Here is a 23,175-nt window from a genome sequence, read left to right as displayed (position 1 = left end):
CTTTGTCTATTTTTATTTTGGACGGAGGTAGTATATATTTTGTTAACAGAAAACCAGAGAAAATGTGTTCCCCACTTCCAAGTGTTGCAAATGGTTACGCAAAATTGAAACACACATTGGTCAGCCCAAAACATTTCTTTTTATACTTCAAGTTTCTGTTATTTTTTTCTTCGTCCCAGTATACAACAGTTGAAAAGGATGAGCATTAAATCACACTACACTTGTCTTGTGGATAGCCATGAAGAGGAGCATTAAAGCACCTCACTTGTGCATAGGCCATAGTGTATGCTTTTCCTGAAGTACCAAGCAATATCTAAATGGCTAGCAGCACATCATGAGACACATTCAGAATAGCAAGGGCATGCCAACCATGCCACAAAAATCTCACAAGTTTACCTAAACCCTGATGGAGCTGCTTGAGGACCAGCTCCAGCTCTTCTCATTGCTTTCGATTGTGCCAACAATTCTTCATAATTCTGACAAGGGAACTCATTGTTAGAACAAAATGGTGTGTTTTTTTAGAGGCAGTTAAAACCTATGCACACCAAAACATAAAGTTATGAATTTTACCCGTTTCTCAAAGGCAGAATCTTGAGAAGTAATGATCTTGTCAGCAATGCCATAGTCAATGGCCTCTTGTGCTTGGAAATATTTTGGGCGTTGGATGTCCTTCTCAATCTCCTCCTTTGGTTTTCCGATTCCTTTGGCCAAGAGTTCAAGGTAATATTCCGTGTTTGCTTCTAGTTCTTTGGCCTGAGGCAACATACGAGACATGTGCTTAAGCATGCAGTGCAACAACCATCTCACAGAGAGAGAGAGACCTTAATCCACATGTCAATGACAGCTCCACTTGATCTATTTACTTTTGGGAGGTACAATTTTGCTGCAGAAAGAAGCAAAACCGTAAAAACCTAAAAGGCACACAAGTTTACAACTAACATTGAGGCCATCAAATAAATCAACTAGTATCACCAATTCAGCAAGCAATGCACACAAGCAGTTCCCTATGACACAGTAAGCAAAGCACAGAAACAGTTCCCTATGACATTGTCATTGTATCTTAAATAGTAAAGCTTGAAATGTTTGACATAAGCGCGCACACACACACACACACACAGAGAGAGAGAGAGAGAGAGGGAGAGAAAGAGAGAGGTTAAACATGCAAAATGTCATATTAATATAGGCCAAACCAGCAGGGTCCAAATAATAATAATAAACCACAGAGCACAAAAGCTCACGTGCTTAATCAGTTGCAACACAATGTAGCCTGTTCTTCTTGAAGAAATTGGGTTTAGGGTTGCTATAGTATGAAGTAATTCATATTGTTGCTATCAAAGAAGCTAGCACCATATGTTGCTATGAAGTAATTGATGATGATGATGATGATGATGATGATGATAATGATGATAATAACATGTAAGAAGCACCAATAAATCATAATATTCATAAGCACAGTGGCATATACAGGTCATATCTTACTGGATGAGTTCGGCTGTAACCCGCGATAGCCTTCTGCTCCAAGAGACAAAAGCATTGCTGCTTGGCCGTACGCCATTCCACAATTTACAGTGTAGACATCTGCTTTGCAATACTAATGACAGAGCAGTTGGATGAAATGTCAAACGCCAAACACCAAGAATACAATTAAAAAGAAGCGAGTCGCCACAGCTAACCGTCAAGTCAGTAACTTAAGTTAGTATTTATAATCAGGATCTTACAGCCATAGTGTCGGCAATTGCATAAGCCTCGGTTTCAGATCCAACAGTCTCCATCTTCTCATTCTGGGAAAATAAACAAGGCCAGAAGAGAAAAGCGTAAGATATAAAAAACAAAAAGTAATACCGAATACTGATTAATGCGAGACATTCAGGTGATTACAGATTACCTGAGTACCAGATGAGTTGATATACAGATATATTGGCTTCGTTGGGCTGTCATAATCCAACCACATAAATTGAGCAACAAGAAGCTCGGTCACAGCCGGTACAATCTGCATCAGACAGAATTAAACAGCAAGAACAAAGAAATGTGAATTAAAAGAATCAAACCTACAAGCCAATAAAGTAAGAGCTCCACTACCGGCATCCCCAAATACACAATCCGGGCATCTAAAAGCAAAGATGGCAAATCAGGAGGAGCAGTTCTAGGCCTTCCATATCCTCTCGCCCGTCCACGGTACATGCTTACGCTCATGCTATACTTGGAGGGACCTCTTTCACTCATGCCAGTTGTGCTCCACATTCCACCATTACTCAAGTAATTGCAGGCTGATGAAATGCTTTCCTGAGTAAACAAAAGCTAATCAGTATTCTCTTGAAGAAAGATTCCTCAAGCAGAAAAAGTGTTTCCTCTACCTTCTAATCACGTTTTTGCAAATCGCAGCCATATGAAGCAGTACATCAATAAGAAGAAAGGAAGAAGGTATCACCCAGTTTACAGGCTAGGGCAATGGCATGGGATATTAAATATAATTAGGAGACATAAGTATACATACATGGAGTATATGATATTTCAAACACACGCAAAGATTTGTACCTCTGTGACTTTCTCTGACTGTCGGCGGACAGGGTTATCTTCTGTCATGAACATATCCATCTGCGATTGTGAAAGGCCGTATAGATACTGAGGCGCATTCTTGTAATTTTCCATCACTACAAAAGATATGGTACCTCAGTTACATGCTGCATAACTGTTGAGACATCTTAATCCAGATAATTTTTTTTCCACAAACCATTGAATGATGATATAAGTCAAAGAAAAGAGCTCAACTAAAAGCAATGCACAGTAGAACTATATATGACCAGAAGACAAGCATGACCCAATGTGATTGGTAATAATTGTTTTAACATCTCAAATAGTTACATTTAACTAATCGACTAATCGGAAAATTAATGCCTGAATGCTAAAACTGTTAGTAACTTATTCGTGGAGCCCACTCTACTCTACTATCTCAAGGTCTGAGCTCTATGGAATCCCTCTTTAAACTTCAAAATCAAGATTATCCTCAGAGAAACAAAGAAAAGGCATATATGCATCCAACAATGTATTCCATCTCAAATAAAAATTAACTACAGACGATCTCATCAAAATAGCCCGATTTCTAAGTTCCTTCCTCAGAGTAGGCTTCAGCAGCAACCAGATATCATCGACACAGTTGGCAGCATCTTATATCACTTCACAGCATATCGTCTAATACATCAAACTAAGGCCTTGTTACCTCACTATATCGTCTACAGTATCTTCTGCTCTTACTTAACTTCACAGCAGTTGCAGTATGGAAGAGATTAAAGCACAATGCATTAGGAAAAAGAAAAGAGGAAAAAATCTGTAGCAATCATCTATGTTCTAGTTTTTCCAGGATAAATACAAATTGAATCACACACAAATTCTTCACAACATACGCTAGTTCTCGCCACAAAACACGAAGACAAGCCTCCGAATTAAAAACCACGAAAATCTCCAGCGAGCAAGGATTACAAATTAAACTACCACAAAAGTTAACAAGCAAAACAATACAGCCATAAATTAAAAAAATAAGACGGAAAAGGGGGTAAGATAATAGCATCACATTCACATACATCCTTCTTTGAGATTCTCTTGGCGAAATTGTTTGGGTATATGGTCGAGAGAGTTCCGTGCAACCGGAGCCTTGAAACCACATCTTCGAATCGCGCCGCAGCTTGGGGTTCTGCAGGAAAGCAGAGTTCCCGAGCAAGTCACGGTTATCTAAGGAAGTTGTGGATGAGAGGGGCGAGAGTAGGAGAGAAGAAGACGCCATTGAAATTGTGAAATTAAGCCAGTTCTGAAAATAATTAATTATTCTGATGAAATTAATCCAAAAATGTAAGCGATTTTAACAAGCACAGCACAACTATTCATTGCGCTTATTCAATATTGGGCTTAATTTCGCATTTTTATCGGCCCAAAGTGTTTTTTGTTTTGCAAAGATTTTACAAAATTTAAAGGGGCAATGACCCCAAAAAGAACAAATTTTATCTAAAATATAGTATTTCTCGCAAATATAAAATTTGGTAGCTAATATCATAAACTTAAACATTTTAGTGATTTTTTCATGCGCTCTATTTAATTTTAAATTAAATTTGATGTGGCACGTCAGATTATATGGTTGAACAAAAGGGTCAAGTATATAGCAATGATGCCGTTTTTGACGGGCGTAGAAAACATTGTTTAAATTGAGTTTGCGATTTTTGCAACCAAGTTTTAAGTTTTTAAAAGAGGATCAATTTTTTTTTAAAAGAGGATCAAATTTCAGCCGAAGTGTAAATTTAGAGACCAATAATCCAAATAAAAATTATTGAGATGAATTGGAGCTTGTATATATATTGAAAAAACTAATCAAACTATGTAAGAAACTTTTGAGAAAATTACTACGTCCAAACTAAACACATAAGTACCCAAATATAATTAATAGAGAAACACATAATAATTAAATAAGGAGAAACTACAAATGTGTGAACAAAGAGCAAATAAACTAAAACTTCCAACTTATTAAATGGATCACCAACTAAGTTGCACTAATTTAATAACTGTGTCATCTAATTAATTTCAGTTTTCTAGTAGTAGTATAATTATGTATGTTATCTCAATAATTTTATTTTGCATCGCACGAATTCCGTATACAGCTATTATTTCAAGTGTCCAAATTATACAGCTTGTGAAAAATTAGGAAAGAAATCTAAACAAAGACGGCACTGCTATATATACATACAACGCATAAAATTACCTTATTCATCATTTCCAAACGGATCTAATTAAACTAGTTAGGGTCTCCAACTGCTGGCACAGTCAATCCTCCGAGTCATAATCACAGTCCCTCCCGTTGATTTCCAAAATCTTCCATCCCTCTATATATATGTATAGGTCGGCCGATTGCATTCCTCATACCACTCCTTTCTCTCTCCCTCTCCCCATTAATTACTTATTTCCATACTTTAATTTGAACTCGTGATCATGGACAGCGTTGCTATCCGGTGGATTGTGACAGCGAGGCGTTCCCGGCGACCACCGCCGCGCCAGCATGCTCTTGAATACGCGGCCGCCGAGGCCCTAATTCTGCTTGCCAACTCCGACGGCGGATTCTGTTCGAAATCAACAATCGTTCCACCCAAGAAACACCAAGAAGTCCTTGAATCCGTCGCCGTGGTGGTGAAAAAGCAAGAGGCAGGGTCTCCTGATACGCCTCTGACGGCGACAGACTACTACTGTTGGTTCTGCGATAAGGTGTTCGAATCCGCGCAGGCACTTGGCGGCCACAAGAGCACTCACCGTGTTAAGAAGGAAAGGGCTCACAAATGCTCCTACTGCAATCAGACGTTCCCCTCCGGCCAGGCTCTGGGTGGCCACAAGCGGAAGCACTATGATGGACCTACACTCCCCAGAAAAGCCGCTAAGTGCAGCGTTGCCGCCCACGCCGGACTAGCCTTCGACCTCAACCTGCCAGCGCCTCAAGAATAGGATTATTTTTCAAACCCTAATTTTGCTCTCTCTGTATGTATCAACTTTCGTAGTAATTAATTCCACTGTTTCATTCTTTCTAATTACTCTAGTTGTTACAGTTTTAGTAAATTCTTGTTGAAAAATTCAATTCTGTTCAAGACGAACTTGATTAATTTTTTTTGTAAATTCAATGTCGTTTCAAGTGTCTCATTTACAGTAGAAATGGAACGTAGTAGATTGAAATACCAAAATCGACTATTATTATTATTTTGTATTTATGGAGTTGTATTTGTGCCGGAATGTATATGATTTAAAAAATTTAGTGATTTCAAATAAGTGTTGTATTGTTATGAAATCTTTTCTGACGTAAAATACATTTAAGATAGTTGAAAGATGAATTATAGTACCATCTTTCTCACTGCAAATCTTCCGAAATCACTTCAAAGAAATTACCTAAGTTGTTAAAAAACAACTTAAACCAAAATATAACCATTTGACCACTAAAATGCGCAAGTCCAGATATACCCCCGGCGAGAGGTCATGATTACATTAAAACCCAGTAAAAATAGGAAAACATCAGAATGGTAAGATGGTCTTTTCACTGCTTGCGATTCCACCGCCCGCTATATAATCCCCAATCTTAAAATCTAGGGGAAAATCGAGTTTCTAGGGCACTTTGCCTTTAAAATAACGTAAATGTACCCATTTTATTATCTCTTCCATATATAGGAAAAACGCCAACCGCATTGGCGTTTCAATAAGTAAAGACGCCAAGAACATTGGCGTTTTATAATTTCGTCGTATTTTAGCTGTATTTTCTCCAAATACAGCTACGTTAGAAAACGCCAACTCAATTGGCGTGTTCAATTTTAAAAATGCCAATGTAGTTGGCGTGTTCAACTAAAAGACGCCAATGAGATCGGCGTTTTATCATAAAACATGCTACCCTGGTCGGCGTGTTTCTGTTGAACCATATACCAATCAGATCTCCCCCAACATCGCGAACCCTAATCACTTTCCCTCCCCAAAACGCGAAAACCCTTCCCAAGGCGGAAAAACCTTAAGGAAACCCTTGCTCGGGTCGACCCGGTGGTGGATTTGAGCGTGGAGATTTCGATTTTGGCTCATTCTTCCAAACATTAGTCCTTCTAATCGGTTAGTATATCAACTTTTAGACTCGTGGATTTGATGGATTGTTGTGATAATATATATTTTTGTGTAATTAATATAATATTTTGACCAATTGTTACGGGCACACTAATATTTTGATGGATTATTATGATAATATATATTTTAATAGAAATATTTTGACCAATTGTTATGCTATTATATGTTGTAGTATATCTAATTTTGTTACCAATATTTAATGGATTGTTATGATAATATATATTGTAGTGTATTTAATAGAAATATTTTGTCAATTTTTTTGCTGACTCTACATAGTGATCAATGTAAAAATAATACATTTTTATTTGTGTTTTACATTATTGCAAATAGTATGACGTGGTGTGTGAATTTATATTGGGGTGGAAAGATAATTCCCGGAGCAGTTATTTCGTATGATCCTCCTTTTGCTAAAGGATTCATTATGTTGGATGAAACAATTTCGTACGATGAGCTTGTGGAAAAAATTTGTGAAAGGATGGGGATAAGCATATATGAAAACAAAATTCAAATAATATGGAAACGTACTATATGCTTTGGATCCGGAGTCACGTTTGTAGGTGTTCTACTAGAAGAAGTATGCATGCAACTAATGTTTAGTGAGAGTATGGTTATTGGAGGTCTAATTGAATTATATGTTGAGTATTCGGCAATTACTCAACATCATAGTCATCATGTCATAAGTTATGATGTTGGTACGTCTACGAGAGCCCAAGAACCATATTTTGCTGCAACACAAGATTTTGATGTTGGTACGTCTACGAGAGCCCAAGAACCATATTTTGCTGTAACACAAGATTTTGAAGCTGGAGGCGTGCATTTAGGGGAAAGTGACAATTGTGATGTGGTTGAGGACATAATAGGTCCTGATAAAGCCGACTTTCTTGATCCACAATCACCTTATTATTCTGAAGATTCCGACCCGCTTAGTACAGACTCAGATGGTGATCCGTCGGACGATGAACAATTTGTTGCTTCAAGACCATCCATTCCACTTGGAGAAACAACAGTTGGAGAAACATCAGTTGGTGGAAGGACAGTTGGAGGAAGAGTAGTTCCACAGTTCCCACAGCGTGGAATCAACTATTTTCGCACCTTACCAGGTCCATATGATAGTTTTTATCCCAAAAACTTTGAGCGTGATGATCCCAGTGTGCATTATTGGAGTCAAAAAGATTCTAGCAATGTCGGTTTGCATACTAAATTTAGAACGAAGTTGGAATTGAAGGCAGCTGTGACTCATTGGCATTTGGAAAAAATCTGACAATATACAGTTGCTGAAAGTAAAGGAAAGAGATGACATGCAGTTTGTAAGTGGCCACAAGGAAATCCGAAGGATACCTCATTACCGAAATGTATGTGGGAGTGCCGAGCAACACTGAGAAAGCATGATGAACACTGGCAAATTAGAGTGTTTAGCACTGCTCATACTTGCATGGGGGATCGTAACTATAATGGGCACGCTAATCTTTCGGCGGGTATGATAGCGTTGAGTGTTCGACATTAGATAGAAAACGATCCTTGCTACAAGGTAAAAGCAATTGTGGCGGATATTGAAAATAGGTTTCATGTCAAAGTTAGTTACAAGAAAGCATGGTATGCTCGGAGGACAATGATTGAGCTTGTATACGGTGGATGTGAGTGGTCGTTCAAAGTTTTACCAGCTTATTTGAATAAAATGCAAAGACAAAATCCTGGCATAATTGTGGAATGGTTGCACGATGACATATTAAGCAATGGTATGAACAAGGTATTCAAGTACGTATTCTGGTCCACTATTGCCAAAACACGGTAATGTATGGGAACATTCTAAATTATTCCTTCATATCGTCGGCAGCGTACGTCTTCGGATGGAACTCCTGCCCATATGTTATTAGAGACGTGTTGTCTCTGAAAATACAATACAGAAGGATCCGCAGGACCACATGCAAGCCGACGACCAGAAGTTGAAGATGATGCCATAATTTACCTACACAGCATTCATAATCCAAATTAAACAATTACTAAACATAAATCATTTCTATAATTAGATACAATTTAATCCAATTTCACAAAATGGAACACCAAAATCAAATAATTCACAATACACAAATTCACCTACACAACATTGCACATCCAAAATCATAACACAATTCACCTACACAAAAGTAACAATTTCAATTAACAATTTGTCCAACCTAAGAATTTCAATTTGCCCAATTTCAAATTGCCCAACCTAACAATATAAACAAAATTAACAATTCAAACTAAACAATATACATCAACCAAAACCCACATAAACCAAATCAATTTGCCCAATTTTTTAGCTATAACAACCCTAGAGTTTAGGTTTATAATCAAATTTATATACAAATTCACTTAAATCCAAACAATCCAACATAATAATCAACAATAACGTCATTCAAACAATCCAAAATGCATAATATTTCAACTCAATTCACAACCCATTACAAACCCTAGCTAACTATCCAACAATTACTCTAATAATGTAAAAGATAAGCATACTAACCGAAGAAAATATATGAATTTGGGGAAGAATAGCACCGACTGATGAATGGATGGCGAAATCACGGAGAGGAGGGCGAATTTGCGGAGATTGGCGCTGCTTGGAGAAAATCGTGAAGTGTGTGCTGTGATGTTTTCGCGATTTGGGGGAGGAGGCTGGTATATCAACCTCTTAAAACACGCCACTCAAGTTGGCGTTTTTCCTTAAACACGCCACTGTTGTTGGCATCTTTCTTGTTAAAACACGCCACTCTTGTTGGCGTTTTTACTTCAAAACACGCTACTTATGTTGGCGTATTTCCTTAAACACGCTAATTCCAAAGGCATTTTCTAGTAATACACGCCAACCAAGTTGGCGTGTTTCAACGTAATTGTAATTGGAAAGAATACGCCCAAAATACGACAGAAATATATTGGCGTCTTTACGTATAGACACGCCAATATGGGTGGCGTTTTTACTTAAAAGCACGCCAACTTCATTGGCGTTTTCCCCATATATGGAAGAGATAACAAAATGAGTACATTTACGTTATTTTAAAGGCAAAGTGCCCTAGAAACCCGATTTTCCCTAAAATCTAGGGTATAAAAGGCCAACGATCAATCAATCAGTCTGAAACACGGTGAATTTATTTCCTTCTTTGTTATGTTTTATTTGTTTTTCTCACTTTTCGATTTGATTGAATGACGAGGACTGTATTTTGATTGTGATTATTCTTTTTCCACTATGAATCTGTTAGTGTAGGTGTAGTAGTACTATTGTTGGAGAATAATGGCGACCTTCGAGCTATATCGGAGATCAACGATCGGAATGTGTTTGACGGAAACTTTGGATCAGATGGTTTCTACCGGAGTTCTGAGCCCCGAACTCGCCATTCAAGTTTTAATTCAATTTGACAAGGTTATCTGTTTCTTCGTCAATATGATTATTTATTATACGGATGGACTGTTCTAAACTGATTTGGGCTCATATTCTTGGTTGTTAATTCAATTGTCTGATAAGAGGTGTGATTCTTTTTTGAATCAGTTAATATTGAGGAATTCGGAAGACTGATTTTGAAGTGAGCATTCATACTACATGTTTTTCACCTCCAAAGATCTATATTTTCATTTTTTCACTTTTATCTGTTTAACTTTTACCATGTAATTCAGTGTGGTGAGACAAGTAAAGACTTTCATTTAATAACATGTTAGTATAACATTTTTCATCAATGTTTTTAAGTTGCAAAAAAAATCAACTGCCAGTTGGTAAAATTTATATCTGTGTGGAGATTACCTAAAGTCAGGAACGAATTCAGAATCTGATATCTTGATGGAGTTAATACTTGGATAACTCTGCATAGTGAATCAGTGATGGGGATTGCAAGTTGATAGTGCTAGCTCTAGTTTGCTATGTTATTTGCATGCCAGCTCTGCACTGGAATTATATCTAATGTTGCTCATTCGGTTGCAGTGAATGACTGAAGCTCTAGAGACTGAGGTGAAGAACAAGGTTTCCATTAAGGTTACTAGATTTTTTTATGTGCAGTAGTTTCTCCATGTTCGTTGCAAATGACTGTCTGAGTGAAATTCACTAATAGTGGAAGCTGACACTTTCAGTTTCTGTCACTCTATGCTTTCAATATATTTTCTGGGTTCTGCTAAAAGTGAATCTGTTGGTTGAAGCATAAAACAGTTCACTGCTTCTCTGCCCATAGTATTAGTGCCATTACTATTATTAGTATTGTGGTTATTATTTTGTTCTAGGTGATCATTATTTATTTGGTCTTACTTAGTTTGACGAAATGTCATGTTGACTGTGCTCTTACTTCGACAGAAACTGATGGTTTACAATAAATTAATTCAAAGAATATGTACATTGTCAAGATATTTGGTAAAATTGTTATCAGTGGTTTGCATGTATGTAAGCACCAGTCTACAGATTACAAGAATTTATCAGCATTAATCTGAATGCAATTCATTATAATAACATGGTAGATTTGCCAACACTCTCAGGGATATGTAATCCAATAATATCTGTGAAATTTGCCCACCGGAGAATTAATTGGAGCATTTCTGAAATTTTCCTACCAGAGAAATAATTTTCCTGTCAGTGGTTTGCCATTGGATATAGGATTTGGCCCTGTCCTCTTTTATCTCTGTGAAATTTGTATGGAGTCTCTTTGGGCTACTAGTGTTTGCTTGGGCTCTTAGAATTATATCATGTACCTCTCAGGGAGTGCCTGCTTTATTTTCTCTGTGCCGATTTGTATATAGGAATTACGTGGGGCTCGTTGACTTTGTTTATAAGTACTTTGGAACAATCTTTCAGTTGTTCTCATTTTTGGGTGTCTCTTCTCTGCTGGACTAGAATCTTGCATCAGTAGTTGTTATCATTCTTGTTCAGTGTACACTATGTGTAGGGGTTCATAATACAGCTGTTTTATATTTCTCTATGACTGTTGCTACAGGGACATCTTCATACCTACTGATTCTGTGACAATGTGTGGACTTTCATTTTACAAAATGCTCAGGTGAAAAGTGAGGAAGGCCAGGAAACTGTTGATTGTCTCAACAAAGTTACTCAGTAAAAAGATAGCTTACTTGGCAGTTTTTGTAAGGATCTGGGAAAAAGAAGAGAGGCTATGAGGAATTCCGGAGGCAAGTCCTTCCTGTTTATATTTGACAAAAGATTAATAGCGGAGGCGGAGTATCGGAAAATTAACACGCATAAGCTACTGTTGGTGGTGCCTTCTGAATTCAACATGACTGTAAATCAACATGAAGTACCGACTTGGAAATTATAATATGTTGATGGCGTGTAATCATTTTGGAACAACCAACAGGTAGAAACGCTTATAAATATCTGATTTATACTTTTTCCACCATCCAACTAAGTTCGAATCGTATTATCTTTTTTGGGATATCCTAACAAAGTTGAGTTCTTTCTTTTTCTTACAAAACACAAAATATTTAATTATTTTTCACTTTATTTCATCACCTATTTTACTCTCTTATCTTTACTACTTTTTTCCTCTCTTATTCTATTTTATTTTCATTTAATAAATTCAATACAATATCTTAATTTCCATGCCCAAAGATTTTGCCCCCAACTTAGTCAGGAACGGAGGAGTACTTTTGACAATACAAATCGGAACTCACTCCATAATAGGAGTCGATTCCATTGACCCCATAGGAGCCAGCATTTGTGTGACCACGGTAGGTCCCACATTCATGTAGACTATAGAGCCCTCCACATTCGTGTTGACCCCGAAGGCCCCAACACTCGATCTAATCAATGATTTCACAGAATTAGTAAAAGTGGAACTAACCGATCCACTCGAGGTGGATCCATCAATGAGCCCAAAGGGGTTCGAAAAATCTTAAGGGGTGGTTGATGAAGTGGTGAAAGCGCCTGGATTGGTGAACTGGATGAAAGGCCAGGACAAAGCCTCGATAGAAGACTATGTAGAGGGAGAGATTATGGTGCAGAATGCTTTGCATTTTTTTATGTGTAGAATGCATGGAATGACTACCATATTTATAGGTGTCGTCTGAGGCTACTGGTCAACACATAATTTAAGTCTGTCATGATGGATGGACTATAACTACCGGGGTTATAAGCCGTTACGGAAGTTGGAGGCCGGTCCTAGGCTAGATGTTTTTGGACACACCTCGCGTCTGTGTTCAATCACGACGTGGACATTGTTACGTGTCAACCACGTTTGCTTCGTCGCGCCACGTTGGAGACATGGCTCACTGACTTGGACTGTGAGGTAATCTAAAAGATTAGGTTGGGCGTGGGGCACGCGACACACGACGCGCAGCCTCGACCTCAGCCTAGGCTGTAACATTTCTTTGATCGGTCACGATTCCAACATGAATTCCATCAACTGTAACATATCTTTGCAACTTCTATACTCGAAATCTTGTATGGGTCTTACCTAACTAAAAGTAAACATGTCAAGTTGATTTGTCTGATTTATATAACAGAAAAACGATACGGGCTAGGGCTGAGCTTCTTGATAAAAAATCCACGACTAACCCAAACAAGGCCTTTAGTATACTATTATATATACCATAATTTCAACCTATTTTCAATTATTCTTACTCTAAGTTGATTCATATTCTTTTTTAATCGTTCTACTATATGGTTGGGCCATTTTTTTTGGGAAAAACTCGCATTTAACCTCTCTTACTCTATATTCTTAATATCTCTTTAATTATTTTTATTTTCTTCTATTTTAGTCTTTCTTCACTTAATAATTTTAGTATTTCTCTTACTTTATTCTCGTTTCACTTAATTCACTAAATATTTATTTCTTAATCTATGTGCCTATATCAATTTTAATGAAACAAAGAATATTGTACTGAGTAGTATTTTATGTAATTCTAAAACTGTCCATTATATATAGAAAATTACATGTGAGAAAAGTTCCCTATAAATAACTTAACTTCGTGTAGATCACTATTAAAAATAAAAATTCAATGCATAACAAGCATTTCAATATAACTCATTAGTTGCATCATTATATGATTATAATCCACTTGTTTTGCCTTCTCTCTTGTGTTTTTAATTATCTACTTACAGTAAATTTCTGTCTTTTATATTACAAACTAGTACTCCAAACCTTAAAAGTACAGTAATAAATTATATTCTATTGAGACAGAAGGAATATCATGAAATATGCAATACTCCATCTTTTTGTTTTTGTAATTTGAATCGGTTATGTGTAGATTGGTTGGTACTACAATGTGTATGCATGGGAATCAAATTGTTGTTAGCCCGTAGGGGCAGCACAGTAGATTTTGGAGGGGCAAAGGTGTAAGAAGTGAATCAAATTGTTAGAAGTTTAAATTTGTGTCAAATTAAAGAATGGCACCTGCTTCCATCCACACTAGAGTCGCCTATCTCCATCCATTCAAATAGACTTGTTGTTGGAATGACGTGATAATATGGCGGGAGGAGTTTTGACTAGACTATCGCTAGTTTATCCTTATTGTGGATGCTCTTATATTAGTAGGACTTGAATAAGGGACTTGTTATTGTCATCTTCTACTTCAATGAATATCATATACATTCAGCAAGTAGTTTAGTACTACTACTATTTAGTCAACGAGTCAAAAAGTTAAGTTTAGATGGGATTTGGATTCGTATGTTATTGGGATTGAAAATTGTGTACCCTTTCCTCCCAAGTTAATTGAGACTTTTTTTAGCACAAGATTTAATAGATTAATGTGGTAAAGGTTAAAATGGAGAAAGCAAGTAAGAGAGATAATAAAGTATGAGAGATGAAGAGAGAAGAGAGTATAAAAGAGGATAATGTTTTTTATTAAAAAGGAAAATGACTCAACTAATTTGAGATAAACTAAAAAGAAATACAACTTAATTAACTTGAGAGGAAAGGAGTATTATCTATTTATTGACTCGTATCTATCCGTCTAACTGTTTAAGACTATAATGATCGGGATCCTAATCTTTTTAGGTATATTTTTTTATTCATTACAATTAGTTAACAATTAACATGATGCTTTGCAAGTTGCAACAAGCTTTATTTATGGAACAAACAATAAATTTATTTCAAATAAACATGTTAGTGCATTGTTCTTTCCTCTTCTTACACCACTAGGCACTATTTACTATAGCATCCTTTATCTCACATCTTGAATATTTAAGACAACGGAAATATAAAAACCTGGAAAAGAGAGATGTAGACATTTTTATATCCACAACAAATGAGATAAACAAAATCAATACAGCTTTTAACATTTCCAATTTGGAAAAAACAAGGTTGAAGATATGGTACAATAATTTATGACTTCTCTTAAATAAACTAAGTCAACAAAATATCACCATTTAAGAACTAACAAAAACAATTATGATAAAGACTATTATCACATGTGTTAAATCGCCTGTATACACATTCTCCTCTTCCTACAACTAAAGTTGCCAACACCCAACAACTTCAATCACAGATCCACAACTTGATTCCTCTTCGTATTCAATATAGTTCGAAGTTTTGTGATTAGAAGAAAAAAAAATCAACTCAATTGAGATCTAACCTCAAAACCCAAATAATTACGCCCTCAACTTATATTACTTACTAATACTACTCCTTTTAAATTATGCAGTCAAAAACTTGCCTCCATGAGAATGTAAGTGCCGCACCCGCACAGACATGAAACTAAAGTACGTCACTACGTTGACAAAACTCAACACGTGAGAAATATCCAAGAATATGGGCTTTATTTTGATAATTTCCATGAATATGGGCTCTATTTTGAGAGTATTTGATATTTGTATGTGATTTTTTTAATTTCGGACTTATCACACAAACAACATTTGGGGAAAGATACAGTTATAAACCCCTGCCCTGCCCCCTTCCAATACGTAAATAAAAACAAAAATTGTAGGAAAGAAATCAGGAGCATTACAAGGAATTGATATTGGAATTGATATAGAGAATATTTACATAAGATAGAACACAATTAATGTAAATTTAGGTTTACCTTTTATGCATCCTTATATAGCCTATAAGAGGATGAACTATGTACATTGTTATTCAATCAATAAGAATATATTCATTACCCGTCTAAACATGGCATCAGAGCGGGAGGCGGCTCGAATTGCCCGTTGGCTCAGAAATTTTTTCATCACAGCCTAATATACCAATCCCGACCTATCGACCCAGATCAAACCAATCTCGGCCTTTTTCAGCCTAAACCAAACCAGAGATATCCAACCTGCAAATCGAAACCATGTCAGACACAGAGGATGTCAAACCCGATTAAGAGCAATCGGGAAAACTGAAACACAGCAAGAATGTCACCGTGGCGTTCAAGCTCAATGGAAAGAACTACCCGTTATGGTCGAGGCTTATGAAAGTCAAGATCGGAGGCCGAGGGGCCTATTCGCATATCAGAAAAGATCCCCCCGAACCCGGAAGCAAGGGTTATGACGATTGGGAAGAAGACGATCTAGTGGTGTTTTCATGGATCGTTGATAACATTGAGAATGAAATCATCGCCGACTTCGCTCATCATCAAACGACGAAGGCTTTGTGGGACAGCCTAGCCACGACATTTGAAAACAAGGCGGACAAGTATCTCATATACGACCTGGAAGAGAAAGCAATCACAATCAGACAAGGAGAACTGAACTTGGAGACGTATTACCGAAGAATCAACGGCCTATGGATCAGTATCGATCGTTGCCAGAAACAACCCATCACGTGCTGCGATAAGGGCGTAAATCAGTACCGAACACATTCAGATGAGAAACGATTGTTCAAGTTTCTGACCGGGCTGAATCGGGAGTATGATTCCATCAAGCGAGAAATCCTCAAAGAGGACCCCTACCCATCAGTCGAGGCAGCTTACGGATGGGTGAAGACGGAGGCGGCTCGACGGAATATCATGCCACCGGCGTCGTCTTCCCCAACCGAAACCGTCGGCAATTACGCCGGAGACTCATCATCTGGGGGAATTGGGAGCGGGTTCTCGGCCCAGAACCAGCGCGCGCCACCGCGACCCGCAGCTACCAGCCGGCTGGGGAACCGCCAAGACACGTCAAAACTATAGTGTTCACACTGTGGCCGACAAAAGCACACATATGGGACATGCTTCAAGAGATTGGGGTACCCGGAATGGTGGGAAGAGAGGCAGAAGGCGAGAGCATCTAAATCCCAGGCTAAATTGGCCGTGGGGGTGACGATGGAGTACCGAAGCAAGTCGGTACCAGAATTAATGGAGGACAGGGGCCGACAGTGAACTCAGACGGCCAACCCGGTGGCGGCAACGTACAGGGGGCAGGCTATTTCGCCGGACGAACAGCGGCGACGGGAGGGTCAGACGGAAGGGATGGCGGCGCAGAAGGAGTTAACGGGTTTGGCTATATGCCAAACCCTAACTTTCTTGGCAAATTAGACCCTCTCCCACATAACTTTCGAATATTACAGAATGTACCCCGAATTTTTGTAGAGGAACCCCCTGACCCTTTTAAATTCGATACAGACCCCAGCCTCAAACCAAAATCCCATTTGAAACCCTATAGTCATAGAAATTGCATATCAGCCCCAACTTTATGTGATTATGTGTCTAAACACCCATTCTCTGCACTAGAAAATATTTCCCCTGCATTACATGTTGATAGAATCACTGATATACATACTCGAGGGTGGATTTTTGACTGTGGGGCAACTGACACTATGACTTCGGAAAAAAATGATTTTGTTGATTTAAGCTGTGATGTTGATAAATCGTATATCCGAACTGCCAATGGGGAACTAATTACAGTTGTTGGATCTGGAACTATTGAGATATCTCCCACACTTCGCCTCAAGAACTGTCTATATGTGCCTACTTTGTCTCAACGGCTAATGTCTATTAGTCATGTCACGAAGGAATTGAACTGCACGCTCCTAATGCATCCTGATTTTTGTATCTTGCAGGATATTCAGACGAGGAGGATTCTTGGGCGTGGCACTGAGAAGCAAGGACTCTACTACGTGGACGAGATAGCTCAACATGGTAGCGCAATGCTGGCTCACGGATCCACGAAACAAGAAACTTGGCTTTGGCACCGACGACTAGGACACCCTTCCTCGGGTTATTTTAAACTTCTTTTTCCGAACCTTTCTATTCCTACTGATTTTTCTTGTGCAACTTGTGTTTTGGCCAAGAGCCACAGACAGTCATTTAAACCTACGAATACTAGAATGAATTCCATGTTTTCCTTAGTACATTCTGACGTGTGGGGTCCTGCTCCGATTATGGGTGAGAACGGTTTTAAATACTTTGTGATATTTGTTGACGATTGCACTAGGATGACTTGGGTTTATTTTTTGAAACACAAATCGAAAGTTTTTAACAGATTCACATCATTTTTCAAACTTATCCAAACACAATTCCACACTACTATTAAAACCCTTCGATCTGACAACGGGAGGGAATTTGTGAATCATGACATGACCCAATTTTGCACAGAAAAAAGGCATCATCCACCAGACCACTTGTCCCTATACACCCGAACAAAATGGAGTACCTGAGAGGAAAAATAGAACGATCTTAGAAATGACCCGAGCCCTAATGATTGAATCCAAAGTCCCGAAATCTTTTTGGCCCGAAGCAGTTGCCACTTCCGTCTACCTCATGAACCGACTCCCCACAAAAATCCTTCGAATGAAAACCCCTCTTGATACCTTGTCCAAAGTTGCCAAAATTCCCAATTACCTGAACCTATCCCCTAAAGTTTTCGGTTGTACCGTCTATGTTCATATCCCGAAACATGAAAGAACCAAACTTTCCCCGTGTGCAACCAAGTGTGTCTTCGTAGGATATGGGTTGAACCAAAAGGGCTACCGATGTTTTGATCCCCAAACCAAAAAGATCATCACTACTATGAACTGCAATTTTTTGGAAACCGAATTCTTTTACCACACCCACCTTAGTAGCCAGGGGGAGAATAATCCAGGTAGTACTAGTGACTATCTAAGTTGGGTTGTGCCATTGTCAAGCTCTTCGATTAAGGATCTAACAGAACCAGTCGTCACTACCGCCGAGCAGGTCTCACCACAAGAGTCATCTCAACCACCAACCCAAGCTCCTCCTCCGACGATATCCGAGGTAAATCCCAACTCAGAACAATCTTCTATTTCCACTGACCAAGTTGAAAGAGAACCTCAAGAAGAGGAAAATGGCATTGATGGAGACACTGGAAGGTATATTCTCCCACAACGGAGTACGAGAGGGATACCGCCAAAAAGATATTCCCCCGAGAAGATAGGAAAGAAAAGCAGATATGGGGTTGCCAACTTCGTGCAAGGAAATCTATCAAAAATGGCAAGAGCATTTACGGCTGCATTATATGAAGAAGAAGAAATTCCACAAACAGCCGAAGAAGCAATGAAACACAAGCACTGGAAGGAGGCAATGCTCACTGAAATGAAGGCTCTAATGAAGAATAACACGTGGGTGAAAGGCAAGCTACCTGAAGGTGCGAGAACTGTCGGATGCCGATGGGTATTCACAATCAAGAGAAGGCCGGACGGAACAGTAGACAGGTATAAAGCTCGACTCGTAGCAAAGGGATACACTCAGACGTATGGCATCGATTATGCTGAAACATTCTCTCCTGTAGCCAAGATTAACACTGTAAGAGTGTTGTTTTCAATCGCCGCAAACAAGGATTGGCCACTTCATCAGTTCGATGTGACTAATGCCTTCCTCCACGGAGAATTACCAAAACCTGTGTTTATGGAACCCCCTCCCGGGTTTACTCAAGAGTTCCAGAATGGTGAAGTCTGCAAATTGAAGAAGACACTTTACGGCCTAAAACAGTCACCTAGAGCCTGGTTCGGGAGGTTCACTGAAGTGATGAAGAAATATGGGTACAAGCAGAGCAATTCAGACCATACTCTGTTCCTCAAGAAGAAAGAAGGTAAAATCACGTGTCTGATTATATACGTAGACGACATGATTATTACAGGAGATGATGAGGAGGAGATTAGCGAGTTAAGAAAGAACCTGTTCAGAGAATTTGAGATGAGGATTTGGGATTGCTTAAGTACTTTCTGGGAATAGAGGTGCTACGGTCAAAAAGGGGAATCTTCATCAATCAAAAGAAGTATATATTGGACCTATTGGCAGAGGTTGGGATGATAGACTGTAAGCCAGCAGATACCCCCATAGTTCAAAACCATGGGCTACAGTTGAAGGAATGTGCAAGACTGACAGACAGGGGGAGGTACCAGAGGTTAGTCGGAAAACTGATCTACCTGTCCCACACAAGGCCGGACATAGCCTATGCAGTGGGAGTAGTAAGCCAATTCATGCATACACCCCAAGAAGAGCATTGGGAGGCAGTAGTGCGGATAGTTTGATACTTGAAGGGAACAGTTGAACACGGACTTATGTTTGAGAAACACGGTCATATGGAGGTTCATGGTTTCACTGATGTTGATTGGGCTGGCAACCCAAATGACAGAAAATCGATTGCTGGCTATTTCACCTTCGTGGGAGGAAACCTTGTGACATGGAGGAGTAAGAAGCAAAAAGTGGTAGCACTATCCAGTGCAGAGGCCGAATTCCGTGGAATCAAGAGTGGATTAACGGAGATACTATGGCTAAGAAAGCTCATGACAGAGCTGGACCTACGACCTGTACAACCATGTAGGTTGTTTTGTGATAACAAGGCGACAATCAGTATATAAGAAAATCCAGTTCAACATGATCGAACCAAGCATGTGGAGGTGGATAGACATTTCATCAAGGAGAACATTGAAGCGGTGGAGATGCCGTATGTCAAATCTGAGGATCAGTTGGCTGACATTCTGACGAAGGCTGTGAACTCGAAGTCATTCCGAGAAGTATTGGGCAAGTTGAGTATCGGAAACCCCGTCACTCAACTTGAGGGGGAGTGTAGGAAAGAAATCAGGAGCATTACAAGGAATTGATATTGGAATTGATATAGAGAATATTTACCTAAGATAGAACACAATTAATGTAAATTTAGGTTTACCTTTTATGCATCCTTATGTAGCCTATAAGAGAATGAACTCTGTACATTGGTATTCAATCAATAAGAATATATTCATTACCCGTCTAAACAAAAACAAAAACAAAAACAAAAACAAAAACAAAAAATAAGAATATATTCATTACCCGTCTAAACATAAACAAAAACAAAAACAAAAACAAAAGCAAAAAAAGAAAGGAAAAGGAAAAAAAAAAGGCTGTTCGTAGTCGTCGACTCCTACTCTCCGAAACCAGGTCAATTCTCGCTTTATACTTCTATTTCCACTCGAATTTGATTTTCAGTATCTACAATTTTTTGTCGTCGTAGAATCGCGAAGTGGGGTCTGTGATTTTGATCGAAATTGCTCGTAAATTGGGTATCGGTAGCCTTGATTAACGCATTTGATTTCTGGGTATTGTTTTTTCGCACTTATGTCAATTGGGTTTGATCTAATTATGCAATTTATGATGTTTCCCGATTTCTTGTTTCCCCTTATTTTGTCATCAAATTCTCTGAAGTTGATAATCTTCTGTCTGCTGAGTTAATCGTTTGATTATGAAAGTTGAATGCAATTTGATGGTAGCAATAAAAATTGAATCTTTTATTTGGGGGTGAGGTGGGGTAGTTTTCAAATTGGAAAAACTCTTGCTTAACTGAACTTCAATTTGTGTGCGCCTTTTCAGTATTTAGATTCTGAGCATTGATATGTAGTGTTTTACATCTTATTATAGTGGGATCTTTTATATTGAGCAGATTCAGACAGAGCTGAATGAAAATGGTGGCAAGCCATCATTTTACTCGAATCAACACACTAGAGCTGAAAGAGCTTATTTATGAAAAGATCGGCCAACAAAGAGGTGAGACCTACTTCGATCAGCTGAAGAGATTTCTGAGTTCAAATCTGAGCAAGGCTGAGTTTGATATGAGCTGCATAGAGACAATTGGGAGAGAGAATCTCCCTATTCATAATCGCCTCATTCGATCCATCATCCAGAATGTTTCTCAGGCTAAAACCCCACCTCAAAAAGTTGAGGCACTTGGTGTTAAAGTTTCCAATGGTCACTCGAGGAATCATCTTCATTCTGTTTATGGAGATGCATTTCCTTACTCTCCTCGCAAATGTAGGTCCCCGCTCAGTAGGGATCGCAAGTTTCGTGATCGCCCTAGCCCTCTTGGCCCATTGGGCAAGAGTCCTAGTCTCACATGCGAAGAAACAGTTTCAAGGATACAAGAGCAGCAAGGTGCAGCGGAGTTGCAGACTATCTCTGGCAGGCCTCCAACAGGTGCTGCATCAGTTGAAGATGGGGAAGAGGTTGAACAGTGTGCTGTGATCCCCGTTTCTCACAGATGGAGTTCTATCACTGCTCCGTTTGGTGTTTCTGTCAACTTGGGTGGTGCACACAAAGCGTCTCATTCTGACCCATCTTGTCAAATCAGTGGTGAATTGCCTGATACAAGATCCCTAGGGCGTCGTTTGCAAAAGAAGTTGGCATTGGAGGGAGTTGGTATTACACTAGACGGTGCCAACCTGTTGAATAATGGTCTAGATGTGTATCTGAAGAACATGATTACACAATGTATAGGTGTTGCAAGATCACGACAGTCCAATGGTGTAAGGAAAATGCAGCCGAGTAATGCAAGAATTATAGATTTTCGGGTAGCCATGGAGTCAAATCCACCCATACTCGGTGAAGATTGGCCCACGCAGCTTGAGAAGATATGCAACTATGCTTTACAATAAGCTCCGCGATTTGGGAGCAACTTGACACAAATTTGACAATAACTCGAAGTGGAAAACAAGCTGGCGATTTGGGAGCAACTTGACACAATTTTGACGACTACTCGAAGAGGAATCAAGTTGTGGATCTGTGATTGAAGTTGCTGGGTGTTGGCAACTTTAGTTGTAGGAAGAGGAGAATGTGTATACAGGCGATTTAACACATGTGATAATAGTCTTTATCATAATTGTTTTTGTTAGTTCTTAAATGGTGATATTTTGTTGACTTAGTTTATTTAAGAGAAGTCATAAATTATTGTATCATATCTTCACCTTGTTTTTTCCAAATTGGAAATGTTAAAAGCTGTATTGATTTTGTTTCTCTCATTTGTTGTGGATATAAAAATGTCTACATCTCTCATCTTCACTTTTACAGTTAATTATATATCTGCAATCTAAGTATTTGGATATGGTTTTCACTTAACTATCTGAATAGACAAAATAATCATCTTATAAAAAGACATTTAGATATTAATTGCTCCTGAAGATGCGATAATAGTACCAAGTTGATCGAATGTCATCCTTAGATAAATTTGTTTGAAAGTTATCTTCCAAAAACACAAAAATTAAGCATAAACATAAAAATAATGGGAAAAAATCTGAAAGCAGTGTCAAACTATCTTAGTAATTAAGTCTTTGTCTAGAGATTAACACTTTAACGGTGATATTTTCTTTATTAGGTAAAATGCTCAAATTCAAACCGGTTGGAAAACTCTTTTGTAATTTACTCTTTAGAAATTTACACATAATTTGTTTTCTTTTTTCTAATTAAATAAACGTT

At 38.4% G+C, this 23,175-nt stretch overlaps 2 protein-coding genes, 1 long non-coding RNA gene and 1 pseudogene across 6 annotated transcripts; 3 read left to right on the top strand and 1 right to left on the bottom strand.

Annotated features, from left to right (window-relative positions):
* Nucleotides 1-116: 116 nt before the first annotated feature.
* On the bottom strand, nucleotides 117-3,796 carry LOC121795941 (annotated as a pseudogene).
* Nucleotides 3,797-4,971: 1,175 nt separating this feature from the next.
* Nucleotides 4,972-5,475, top strand: LOC121795693 (zinc finger protein 1-like). Its single transcript, XM_042194301.1, has one exon. The coding sequence runs from the start codon at nucleotides 4,972-4,974 to the stop codon at nucleotides 5,473-5,475; it is 504 nt and encodes a 167-aa protein (XP_042050235.1).
* A 4,281-nt stretch (nucleotides 5,476-9,756) lies between these two features.
* On the top strand, nucleotides 9,757-11,983 carry LOC121797105. Its single transcript, XR_006049795.1, has 3 exons — nucleotides 9,757-10,024; nucleotides 10,577-10,627; nucleotides 11,574-11,983. It is a non-coding gene; the product is annotated as an uncharacterized LOC121797105 (long non-coding RNA).
* Nucleotides 11,984-20,790: 8,807 nt separating this feature from the next.
* LOC121795918 lies at nucleotides 20,791-22,755 on the top strand. Of its 4 annotated transcripts, none has more exons than XM_042194590.1 (2): nucleotides 20,791-20,871; nucleotides 21,371-22,755. In XM_042194590.1, exon 2 carries the CDS (start codon nucleotides 21,387-21,389, stop codon nucleotides 22,356-22,358), a length of 972 nt encoding a protein of 323 aa, XP_042050524.1. In that variant the 5' UTR covers nucleotides 20,791-20,871; nucleotides 21,371-21,386; the 3' UTR covers nucleotides 22,359-22,755. The 4 variants fall into 4 exon arrangements, with proteins under 4 accessions (XP_042050524.1, XP_042050539.1, XP_042050532.1 ...); XM_042194605.1 differs by having other exon boundaries at nucleotides 20,818-20,871; nucleotides 21,349-22,755; XM_042194598.1 differs by lacking the exon at nucleotides 20,791-20,871 and adding an exon at nucleotides 20,878-21,029.
* Nucleotides 22,756-23,175: the final 420 nt, after the last annotated feature.

This window comes from Salvia splendens, chromosome 1 (assembly GCF_004379255.2).
Source record: "Salvia splendens isolate huo1 chromosome 1, SspV2, whole genome shotgun sequence".
NCBI lineage: Eukaryota > Viridiplantae > Streptophyta > Magnoliopsida > Lamiales > Lamiaceae > Salvia > Salvia splendens.
The sequence above is the reverse complement of the archived record's forward strand: the minus strand, read 5'-3'. Positions and strand labels throughout refer to the sequence as shown.

What these genes read in the sequence shown, in the direction of transcription:
- LOC121795693 (XM_042194301.1), top strand. Translation starts at nt 4,972, where the DNA reads ATGGACAGCGTTGCTATCCGGTGGATTGTGACAGCGAGGCGTTCCCGG.
- LOC121795918 (XM_042194590.1), top strand. Translation starts at nt 21,387, where the DNA reads ATGAAAATGGTGGCAAGCCATCATTTTACTCGAATCAACACACTAGAG.